Raw genomic sequence first — 12,468 nt, 5'->3', positions numbered from 1 at the left:
AAATATCAAGTTCAAGAGAGCTGAGGAACTCAAGTATTTTATTAGTACAGTGGCAACTCCAAGATGTAAAAGAAAATATAAATCATTTAAAAATGGGTAGTTTAAAAAGGATTCTATTAAGTAGAAAGTTAAAGCTTGAGGCATAAGGGTTTTGTTTTGTTTTATTGTTTTGTTTTGTTTGCAGTGCATGGTAGGCAAGCAGTATACCTCTGAACCTCTGAGCTACAGCCCCAGCTCGGGCCCAGACAATTCTAATTCTATGTACATACTTTTACCCAGTGTCATTACTCAACACCTGGATGAATTTCTATTTTTCATTCTCAGCTACCTAAACTCATATTTTGCTGCCAAAGTCTACAAGGTTGGCCTAAAATTAAGCCAAATTTCCTTACAATGGAAAGTTCAGCAAAAGCACAAACAAATGACACTGACCCTAGAAACTTAGGCACCAGGACCTCAAGTCATTAGCCCAATATAACTGGGGAAGATTGAAGCCAACCCTCTAGCTTCAGTTGCTTTTAGTTGGCTTTATATTATTGGTCACCTACTAGCTTTGCTATAGATGACAACTCTGATTAAATCCACCTAATAGTTAACAACAGTTCTCTGCTAAATTACCTTTGTTTTGTTCCCCCTTCTCTGTTCTGTATATTAATTAATTGCAAAGTTACCTATCCCTGAAATAAAGAAACTTTTTTTTTACTTATAAAAATCAGTAGTCTTTAAAGAAACTTTTTGATCAGTAACTTTTCTTTTAGTTATAAAATCCAGAATATTTGGTGACCTTTGGGCAGCAATCTGTGCATTAGAAAAGCAGATCACTGGAAAATTTATGACCCCTGGTTCCCCACCCACCAGTCCCAGACTAAAAATATATCTCCCCCAAATCACTATATAAACCTTGTGCCCCTACGCAGGATTTTTTTTTCCCCTTAGGATAAAAGTCCCCATATTCCAATTTGCTCACTTGTCACAAACAAAGCTCTTTCTTCCCCAGACACTTTGTCTGAAGTTACTGGCTTTACTGAGCACCAGAGAAAACAGACCTTTCTCAAGGCAAATGCATATAAGTTTGTCAAAAACACAAATTCAGGGATCACATCACAAACATGATGATATTCTTGCATATGATTGAGACAGTTATTTCAACAGAGATATCTTAGAATTAACAGGCTCTCTACCTTTTCAAATTTTAAACAATAATTCAAAATCATATCACCAAGTTAAAGAAAGTATCTTTATTTGGACAAGTAAGAAAAATATAACAGATTAAATTAGTTTAATTCATATACAGAATTGAGACATCTATCTTCAGCCCATTTTAGCCTAGAAATCTTCCAAATATTTGTAAAATGCAACAAGGTAATCTGTAATATACTTAAATGAAATAAAGCCCATCACCCAAAGTGTGGTCCATGAGCCTATAGCATCTGCTACACCTGGAAATGACAGAAATGAAGAACCTCAAACCCTCTTCATGCAGAATCTACATGTTAAAGAACTTTGGGTTATTCCCACGTAAACTAACATTTGTAAAGCATTGGTCTAGATACATACACATAACACAGACAGAAAGCCAGCAAGTGCCCATCTCAATGTCTCCCTAGGAGAGGTATACAGAGATCAACCTAGTTCCAAACCGAAAGTTTTTAGATGACTTCAAAATATTCCTTTAGGCCACTTTTTAAAGTCAATTACCCAGCTGGACCTTGTGATCCACACCTATAATCCTAGCACTCAGGAGGCTAAGGCAGGAGGACCTTGAATTTGAGGTCAGCCTGGGCTAAACTGTGACTCAAAAAAAAAAAAAAAAAAAGAGATAGTCAGTTGCCCATATAAACACAGGCAGGCAAGTTTCAAGAATAAGCCAAGTCTAAAACTTTCTTGCCTGCCACAATCATACTCAACATCATACCATAAGTATATTTAAAAGTAGTCACAAAAATTCATTCACAGAAATAGTTGACATCATTTATGTGGACAACATGTAAGACGTTTTAAGACAGTGAAATTTCAACTTATATTCACTGTGGTGCAAAACCAATAAACTCCATTGCTTTAAAAAGAAAAAAGTGGTTTGAATTTATAGAAGTGGAGGGAAAAAAATCCTATAAAGAGATCATCTTAAAAGATATTTTAAATAGAAGATTGATTTGATAATCATGGCAAACTAGTTGATAATTTTAATATACCAGTGTCTTTAATAGATTTTTATCCAAATCTAAAATCCATTATATTTGGTTGAATCAGTCCATATTCCTAGAAGAGTGGGTTAAACTTTAAAACCTTGTTTCATTAACATAAATTCAGTAACACAATTCAGTACTTTTTTTATTTTAATAGAGTAACAAGGGTAACCCTTGTATTTTAAATGCAGTTTACTAAATGAATTCAGGTACACCAGTTTTTCACTTCAGCTATAAATAATTGCTTCCTTCTAAAGGACCTATTTCTGCAAATAAAAATGTCTTCTTGCCTGATTAAACTTCTTCATCATCTGAGAACTTTTCTTCTGCAAATTTGTAGTTGGAAAATTTGTCATTAGAAGCTTGCTTTGTCAAAATGAGCTCTTTTCAATTGCTCTGGGAGAGCAGTTCAGTAGTTAATTATTTGAGGGAGGAGAAAAGCAACCTGTTCTAAAAGAAATATACTTGAGAAAATATTTGGACCCAGGTATTTTGCCTTAAGATATCTTTTACAATCAAAGGCAGAAGGCTCAGTACTTACATGTTTAAAAGCCTAAAGCTAGGAAGGCTGAAATAGCCAAAAAACATTTGAGAAATGTCTCAAAGAATCAATATTGACTCACTGCAGTTGAAGCACTACCTGAGAACCAGGATCTCCCCAATGATTCTGTAATGACAAGCATCCTTCCTAAACTGAGAGCAGCAGCAGAGCCAATGAATGTAATCTCTGTGACCACCACCTAAGCTATCCCTACAGAGGACATGATTTGCAGGGATGTCACTTCAACATGCACTGACATCCAGTAAGTCCTTGTTCCTTTGGAAGAGCCTTAGTAAAGAGTTTTAACTACTGACTGACTGCAATATTTAATCCAAGAGACACTACTAACAGACAAGAAAGCAGGGTAGACAGACATGTTTTCATTGTGGAACAAACTGAAAATTAACAAAAACAAGATGTTTACTTTTCTAGAAATGTATTCAGTTACTCTGACTCTTTCAAAGTACTAGTTTTATAATCTTGGTTTTATACTAGAAGCTCAATAAAAATATGCTTTATAACTATGTCCTTAACATAAACTTATAACCTAAGTGATAAAGTAAAAACAAAACCAAGGCTGTATTTTGCATCATTTCAGCTTCCTTATAGAATACCTACAGGCAACTGAAAAAAAAGAGAAAATGTCTTAAGACACAGCTATAAAAATTTCACTAGCCTTATTCATCTTTAAAAGAAAATCTGTATTGTAAATAAACTTGTGAACTGCATTTAAAATTAATACCTAAAGAATTCCAACTATGCAAGGTTATATGACCAGCCATTCTTCCCACTGGATTTTTAAACAATGTTGATACCTGGCTATTTGAAATGTTTCAGTTCCATCATTTAACACTATTCAAGATGTCAAGAGCCATATTGCACTCCAGTGGCCACTCTTCAGCAAATAACACATCCTTTGAAGTTAAAATACTCCTAAATGATGCCACGTGAGAATTCCTATGCTAGTAGAGTCAAACTTAAGGATTTCTAAAGGAATCAATAATCTCTGGAATCACAATTAGGAAAAAAGTGTTTTCATTATCAAAACGTGAATTTTTCACTTTCAAATCTCAATCATTTTCTTTACACCAAGGCATTATTTTTGTACATTGCTTCCTGAGTAAACCATGAGTATATATCCATAATGACCTCATTTTTTTAACTTGATGCTTCTGAGAAATAATTCCAAATTTATTATAATAAATTCCACATAAGTGATGATTAATCATCAAAAACAAAGAGATCTGACAGAAATATTTTATTTGACCACAACATCTAGAACAGAGTTGCTATTCCAACTGAAGTATGCTTCATTTCACAAATCATGTAATTTAGCCTTGAGTGCAATTACATTCTGTACCATGCCTCATGCCCTGTCTCACTGATATCTCAAAATGCCCCAGTAAAGAACTCAAGAAACAAAATTCTATGTCACATTATCATAAGCAAATAGCATTTCCTCTGCCAAACACTAAGATACTGCTAGAATGGATACAGTAGCTCTCTTCAAGCAATGTGGCATGTGTATAACCTTCAAAGGAGTAATACACATATAATCCTATTTAATTCCACAATAAAATGGAATCTAAAGACAGTGTTCGAATTTCCTACTCTTGTCTCTTCTATAGTAATTTTCTAGGTATGAACAAATCAAAAATCTCTCTCCATCTCTCATTAAGACAATGTCTAGTTGCTCACATTAACTGCATTTATAGAATATCCTTAAATAAGCTAAAGTTTTCTAAAAATATGAAAGAAATTAATGATGAATTACGAAAATTACTTTGGTGCTCCTGCCTTCTTTGAAATTCTTTTATAGAGCTAGGTTTATTTAATTATTTCACATTTATCTGTTAAGGAAAAAAAAAGTCATAGTTGTAGATCCAAAAAGTAATCCTGAAAAGTTGCTAAAAGACAAAAATGAACACTTTGAATGCCAGAGAAACTGACAAATGTGACTGAAAACCAAAACTGTCAGGTCAGAGAGGAGAAAAAGAGAGGAAGAGTGCTCAATAGAAATTTGATAGTGCTGCATCTTAATGGAATTAACTTCCTAGAAAATACAGCCAAAAGTGTCTGAGGCAAGAAGCCTTTAATCCCTATGACCAGCTGAGGCAAATCTAGTAAAAACTAAGAGTTCAGCCAATGCTGTCATCAAACGGAAACAACTCACCTGGCCAACTAGAAAGGAGACATTTGGGAATTATTCAAAGCTTCCACTGTTATGAATGAAATGCCAAAGAATATCAGACCAAAAACATCTACTATGTATCCTAGGCATAATTAAGGAATAGAAGCTAACAGAGTTCCAACAGAGATTTTAAAATGTTAGTATTAATGCAAATAAACCTGAATATGAAAGTAAAAGTTAACACAAAAGGAAGTAAATTTAAACAAAATTCTATCTACCAAAGGGTAACTTATCAGCATTTTCACAGGTCTATTATGTGGGACCCAGATTCAAACTATTTGCCTGCTCAAGTACAGACAAGACAGGTCAATGTTTGGTGGCACACTCCATAACAAGGGTGAGCAGTTGCAAAAAATGGATTTATGACCTGCATATAAAAATAGCCCCTTTGTAGAAGCACTTATAATTAGTGATTTACTAAATGTACCAGTTTAATTCCTCAAAAGCAGATATGAAGCAAATCTTCAAAGAAACCATGCAGCATTACACCTAAGTACACCTGTACTTATCCAAAATCTTACTCCTTTTTCATTTTTTCATCCTATGAAAAACAGAAGGTAGGCACTCCCGATGATATGTCACTCCATTTCTTCTTTCTCTTCTTTTTTTTTAACTAAGCTCCTAAACGAGGACAGCTACTCATAGAGGTTTTTACGTGCAATAACACACCCACCCTTTCCTTCAAGGCCGATACACTGGCTGGGAGAGTGGCTTAAGTGGTAAAGTACCTCCAAGCAGACTTGAGGCCCTGAATTCAAACCCCAGTACCACCAAAAAGAAAAGGCTACCACCCTTGCCACTTTTGTGAAGCCATCAAAATAAGTATGCAAAGATGACATAATACTTACCTCCCAAGAAAAAATAAAAAAGCTTAAAGGATGAAGCCAGGTGCCAGTTCCTAGCAACTCTGCAGGTAAAGATCAGGAGGATAACAGTTTGAAGCCAACCCCAGGCAAATAGCTCATGAGACCCTATCTGGAAAAACCCATCACAGCAAGCATAGGCCCTGGGTTCAAACCCCAGTGCTGCCAAAAAAAAAAAAAAATTAAAAGATGAATGTTAGTAGTATGTTAAAAGCGTTTTGGGTGAAACAGTAATGTTAGACAAAGGTAGAATTGTCAGTCAAAGATTTTTTTTTAGAATGCCTTAAGGATTAACTTTGTCCTTGCCTAATATTATGAAGATGCCTATGTTAGAGAGAATTTACCCTTAGCCTTTGTTAACAGCTGCTCTATCCCAGGCATTTTGAACAAATGCTTTGAATGTGTTGAGCAGCAACAAAGAGATTAGAGAGACAAACTGTGCTCCAAACTCATGCTGGAATCCAAAAGATTGTAGCTATTTCGGAATTACAGCAGCAAAGAGTTCAGTGTTACCATGGGGGCACATTAGCACTGAAAGCCTACGTGCAGATGACAAGGCAACAACCCACAGAATCACCAATGTAAATTAATAATTGTGTGTGTACACATGCACGCATGTGTGTGTATGAAAACAACTAAGAGACAGATGGCTGGGAAGCAATTTTCCTTTGGCATTTGTACATGTCCATTCGGTGCCTGTATTTAGGTCATTTGTTTTGATAAATGCCATGTGATGGGCTCAATGGAAGTAAAGCACAACAGTCCACCCTGACTTTACCTAATTGAAATTTTAATTTACCAATAAGAGACAACTTGTTCAAAGGAACCAAGTGAACCGTTTACAATTTGTTTAAACAAAAACTTAGCTAGAAAAAATGCTATATAAGAAAGTTCATAAACTATAAATTATAAACTGGGAAGTAAAATAAAGGGGAAAACACTCTGGTCACTTTGCCTTCTTCTGGTATGATCTGGTGAGATGACCTTTGATACAAAGCAAAGTTCTCCCTCAATTAATTTTTTAGTAATTCTTTCTAAATATGTATTTACTACATACCAAGCATGCCTTCAGTGGTTAAACATATTGGAATTTTAAGATAACAATTCTAAATTGGTCCAAGGCAAATCTGTTACAGAGAACTTTTTAGGAAGAAGTTAACAAAGTGATTGATCATTACACAAGGAATTTTTACCATACCAAGTCAAAACCCAAGCTAACAATAACATTGAAAAGCCAAGGAGAAGGAATAATTGAATAGTTTTAGAACAAAAAAGGAGGCTTTAAAACAATCATGAATATGCCTTAAATCTTCATTCTTTCATCTTAACTTATTGCTAATCAAAATCAGTATGAGCAAAATCCAAACTAGTATTTCTACAAAACCAAAATTTACCTTTACAGCCAAATGAAAAACTAAACTAGGAATGTGCTATTAAGAGCTTGAGATAGTTTAATTCTAGAGCAGAAATTTCTGCTGTGAAGTTGTTTCTCCATGTTTCACACAATTACTGCACAACAGAATAGCTAAGAGGCCTATAAGTAATGTTAATGATCCTGCCTGAGTTTAACTAATACAAAATGGGCAACAGGGACAAACACACTCAAAGGAACCACAAATATATTTCCTGTTTTCAAAATCTCAAATTGTTTTTTCCCAAACTTACGAATTATTGCATCCATGTGAGAATTAAAGACATGCAGAAGTTGCATTATCTTCTTATTCACCTGTCTGTATCTCATAAAAGGGTATGCCATCAATTGGCTAATGTGTACAAAATTAAATCCAAGCCATTTATGGTTTACCTTTATTCACTTCAGAGTAAAATGACTCCTCTCATGGTGTTAGCTCCATGAGAAACTTAGGACAATATTTTAAAGAAGATGAAGGGAAGTGATGCCATGATATCCTCAACAAATAAATAAGACAGCAGAGAACTTGGGATTAGCAAGTTTTTTCTAGTGACCTAACACCAAATTTCTCCAGAAAAATAAGAGTGGATCTTTTATGGAGTCATATACAACTTGACCTGAAATTTGGCAAAGATTGCATGTTTGTAATTACAATTTCCCTCTAAGTACAACTGAAGATTCAATATAGTTATCACACTATGTTAAAGACAAGGGAAGAGGGACACAGCTGAAGCCATATATACTTTCTCATCAGATACTGGGGATTCTGCACATCATAGACATTTTCTTAAGGTTAGCACAGAAACACTTATAAAATATTAAATTTTACCATAGGGAAATTGATTTTGCTTTAAGAAAGGTTCATGTTACTACTTAATTTCAACCAAGCTACATCAAACATTGAAAGTAATTATATATATATATATATAGCTTATAAAGTAAACTTGATCACTATATTTAAAAGAAATGATAACTTTAAGAAGTACCACAGCAATATTGCTTAAGCTAAAGCAATATAAAGTGCTCCTAAAGTAAATGCCAAAGTCCTTAGGCTAAAATGCAGTCTTGATTTAGTTAGGCAAGTCAGGCATAAGACCCATCTCTCTTCTGTAGCACTGCTTTCCTCACTTTCAGCACTGGCCTCTCCTTACAGAGCTGTATTTCATGAAAGTTACTGGGGGGCAGCAAAATCCACAGATTAATTTAAGCAACATTTTAAATGTGAATCTATGCAGTCTGAGATGGAGTAGTGGAAATAAACACATTATCATCATCTTACAGTTTCCACTTGGCTCCCCAACTAGCTTCCCCTTCACACACCAGTGACTTATAGTACTCACACAGAAAATATATTTGAAAAGCCACAGTTTACAGTGCATCTTGGCAATGAATCACTTTAACATGCTGTGCATACAACAAATGTCTTCAGTGCTGCATTAATATGCATCTCATAAGTCCTGGGATACATAAAAATGAAGTTTGTTGCTCCTAAGATTATGTACTTTTAAGAGTATGTGGTTGCATATGCAGTTCTGCTAAGAAATCAAAGTAAAATACATTTTTTAAAATGGAGCAAACTATAATTCATATTTTAGGTCCTCAACATTAGTATATAAAGTATATATATATTAAGCATGTTATAATTATATAATATGGACAAATCATCACACTAAATTAAAGAATGTAACACTCAGTTTGACCTACAACATGTGAAGAACTCCTAACAAATGCTAACTATCAAAGCACAGCTAATTTATCATTACACTCACAACATTCTCCCCAAGTTACAAAGGCCCCACATTTCTGACTCATTATCCAAGAGCACAGAATTAAGTATGAGAACTACAGAAAAAGGTACTCATATGCTTGTTTTAGTTTTGGCATTGATTTTTTTATAAAAAAAAAAAGTTTCTCCTGACATATCCTCTTTTAAGTACCAGACAGCAATTAAGAACAGCATACAAATAGGAATGCTTGGTTTATCACAGTGTTCTGTAAGGGTAACAGTATTACAGTGTTTCCTTTCTTTATAAGCTACATATTCTGGGCTCCAATGCTTACTATTCAAACTGTCCCCAACAGAGACAGCAACTGCCCAGGCTCATCACTGAGCTCATTTTAGTACAATCTCACTCCTCTTAGTAAACAAGGGCTTTCTTCACCAATATTCTAGAAATAGCAGGTGCACCATCACCCAAAACTGGAGGAAGCAGCTCAGTTCACCTCAGTCTTACCTAGAGACCATTTCTTAGAGCATGTAATGTGACTGCTAAAGTCAGTACACTGCTTAAAAGTTGCGGGAAAGTTTCTGTCTTCCAGTGCTTTCCTATCCACTGGCCTCTGGAAGACACTTCATGAAAAGCATTAAGGAGCTGCAGGATATTCTCCTACCTATTGTCTAGGAACTTCGTAGCAGACATGTGGGTCTGAACCAGCATTTGCTGATTTAAGACATACAAACAACCATGCCCATGCTTTTAGCAAGAGAGTGGGCACGCCAGAGAATACAGGCTATGGCTAATTAGCACCAGAGGGAGAGTCTGTCTTTACCTCTCCTCACTATCAACCACTTTGCTTACGTTCATTCACTGCCTCACCCTATCCCTGGGGATCCATTCACTTTCCATAGCCCAGAGAGGCTGCTGAAAAGCTGTCAAAGTAAATCTGTGCTCACTTTTTGGATGGTTTAATTTCAATGGAGCATGAAACACCCCAGGACGGTTAATAAGTTTAGCCAGGCGTGCTGTTCTCCCTAATATATTTTAATTATGCATCTGTTTTAATTGTAATCAGATTAAGTCACCGGAAAGGCACAAATTGTAATTTCCCCTAATGGCTATTGGAGCTTTTCATCAGTTTCTAAACACTAACAACGTTTAAAAAATAGGTAGAGACACCAGCACAAGTGTGACATTTTCCAAGAATCAATGCAGTCTCTTTGACAACACAGTTTGGGTCTCATTAAGCCACCCAACTAACCCAAATGCAGAAGACAACTTCAGTCTCTAGGGGCGTCTTCTTCCCCAATTAGCACAAGAGAATCACCAATGTGTAATGCAAAACTCTCAAACAGAAATGAAAGCCAAGGCTTTTATAAAGTGCTGCCCCATCGATTGGTGAGGGAGGATAAGGGTGGGGGGAGCTACAATCAGAAGCATTATCTTGGCTCAAAGTAAAGTACCATATACGTCAAAGGGAAGTTGAAGCACAGTTCGCGTTCTCTTTTCACTATTTTGGCAACTGTCAAACGTGCGTTTGAACTTCGGGAAATAAAAGTGTCCTATCAATAAAAGGAAACGACACAGAGAAGATCTACTAGGGGGTGAGGAGGGGCTTCCTTCCAGCCCATACGTAAAATCGCTTAATGTGCTTTGTTGCACCAACGAATACCTAGGACGGTTTTTTTTAGTACTCATTAAACAGTTTCCCAAATTGCCGGGATTTCCGCTAAAAAACTTAAACGTCTGCCAGCAGGCAAGAAGCAAAAGAGAACCTGCTGCAAAGTAAGAGCGGAAACTCCCTCCAGCCCGCCCGGTGCGCTCGCGCCCTGGTGTTGGGTTTAGGTGTTACTGTTTACGTGTCGCCTAAACCTTCGGGGGCTGAACCAGTTCCTTCAAGATGCAGTTGAAGCATTAAAGTGGGAAGATCCAGTACCAAGGAGATGTCCCCAAGCAGCCATTGCCCCTTCCTCTCTCCCCCTTACCTGTCATCGTAGCAGAAATCCGCACTCAGGGTGTTGAGATACAAGGCGAGCCCCAGAGCGCTGCTCACCAACTCCGCAATCATCTCTCCACCGCCTTCCTGCGGCTCCGCTCCCAGCGCGAGGGCAGCAGCGGCAACAAAAAGCAGAAGCATCAATCCCCACCTTCCGCCGCCTTCTCCTCCCAGCTTCACTTTTCCCTTCGCTTCCCCACCCTCCTTTTTCTCCCTCCCTCGGGTCCTTCCAATCCTCGTCTCCTCTCCTCCGCCTCCTCCTAGCGCCAGTCACCGCAGCTCCTGTGTCTTCCCTGGGTGCGGGCTCACACCGCGCTCCCCATGCCCGGCGCCCGCACGCGGCGAGCGGCGTTCGCGCTCCGCGCCCTCCGGCGGATGCACAGGGCTGGTCCTTCGCGCGGCTTGCCGCCCCCACCCTAACCCATGGCAGTTTGGGGAGCCCTAGGTGAGGAGTGGGACTCGGAGGAGGTGGAAGAGTGCGGGATGGGGACAGAGGGACCGGACCGAGCTGGGCTCTGGGACCAGCTGGAGGAAGAGAGAAAAAGAGGGGCGGATGGGAGGGACAAGGCGAACCGCCTCCCCTCGCCGCCTCCCGGGCGCACTGCTCCGGTGTCGCTCGGACTGACTCCAGCCGCCACCGCGGCTGCAGCACATTCACTCTTTACTAGCTCCCTCCCGGTCCCAGCCCCTTCTCCAGTGAAGTGAGAAGAGGCGGCCGGGGATTCCAGAAGCTCCCGCGTGGGGTTCCCGATGAGGCCCCCCGCGCCTGCGTGGCCAACCCTCCATCCTGAGTTTGCCCAGCCCCTTTCTCCACCCAAATCCTCCCCAAAGGCTCCTCCCACCTTACCCCCACTGGCTAGAGGCTCCTCCCACCCTCCCTGGGACTGCAGCCTCTTCCTACCCAACTCCCGCCCTCCTCTTTTTCTTTCACCTTCGTGTTCACTCTGGAAAGCCCCCGGGACAAGGACTACTGCTGGAAGGCCGCCCGCAGGGCTAGCTGGAGTGCGCCCAGGGAGGGGGAGCTGGAGGAGAAAGGAGACAGGAGGAGGTGGTCTCTCGCTCAGCTGCTGTCTGCCAGATAGATCTCTAACCCAGCGTTCAGTGCCAAGCGCTGCCAGGCGCAAGTCTGGTCAGCTGGAGAGACTTCTGGGGACCCGGAGAGGAAGAACAGGTTTGCCCAGTGCTAGCAGTTGCCACAAACATTCACGCGATCTCTCACACGCGCACTCGATGCAGTCACCGAAATGGGGAAGAAGGGCGTGTCGGAGAGCCGGGGAGGCGTTTTAGGAGAGATCTCCACTCTGAGCCTAGGCCACCGTCAACCTCAATGTCAGTGGAAAATCGTGGAAGAGAAATGTTTCCGCAGTAGGGTCATAAAGAAAGGATTCCCCCCACACCCCCCAAAAAAGGTAAGAAACACGCAAACCCCGCAGCGATTTCGGGGACGGGGTGCCTTTCATGGTTTCTGGACTGTTGGGCTGGCCCACAGAACGCAGCAGAGAGACACAGCTAGCACAGCCCGGTTCAGCGCTATCCTTGAACCTAGCAAAACGGAAAGCTAA

At 39.3% G+C, this 12,468-nt stretch overlaps 1 protein-coding gene across 4 annotated transcripts in view; it reads right to left on the bottom strand.

Moving 5' to 3' along the window:
* The window catches only part of Tmtc2 (transmembrane O-mannosyltransferase targeting cadherins 2), a 386,771-nt gene extending 375,718 nt beyond the window's left edge, over positions 1 to 11,053 (bottom strand). For all 4 annotated transcript variants that reach the window (XM_020186707.2, XM_074084059.1, XM_074084058.1 and 1 more), the window contains exon 1: positions 10,896 to 11,053. In XM_020186707.2, the coding sequence (XP_020042296.2) occupies positions 10,896 to 11,047 (152 nt within the window). In that variant the 5' untranslated portion in view covers positions 11,048 to 11,053. The remainder of the gene's footprint in view (positions 1 to 10,895) is intronic.
* Between the last annotated feature and the right edge of the window lie 1,415 nt (positions 11,054 to 12,468).

Source organism: Castor canadensis, chromosome 8 (genome assembly GCF_047511655.1).
Source record: "Castor canadensis chromosome 8, mCasCan1.hap1v2, whole genome shotgun sequence".
Taxonomy (NCBI): Eukaryota; Metazoa; Chordata; class Mammalia; order Rodentia; family Castoridae; genus Castor; species Castor canadensis.
The sequence above is the reverse complement of the archived record's forward strand: the minus strand, read 5'-3'. Positions and strand labels throughout refer to the sequence as shown.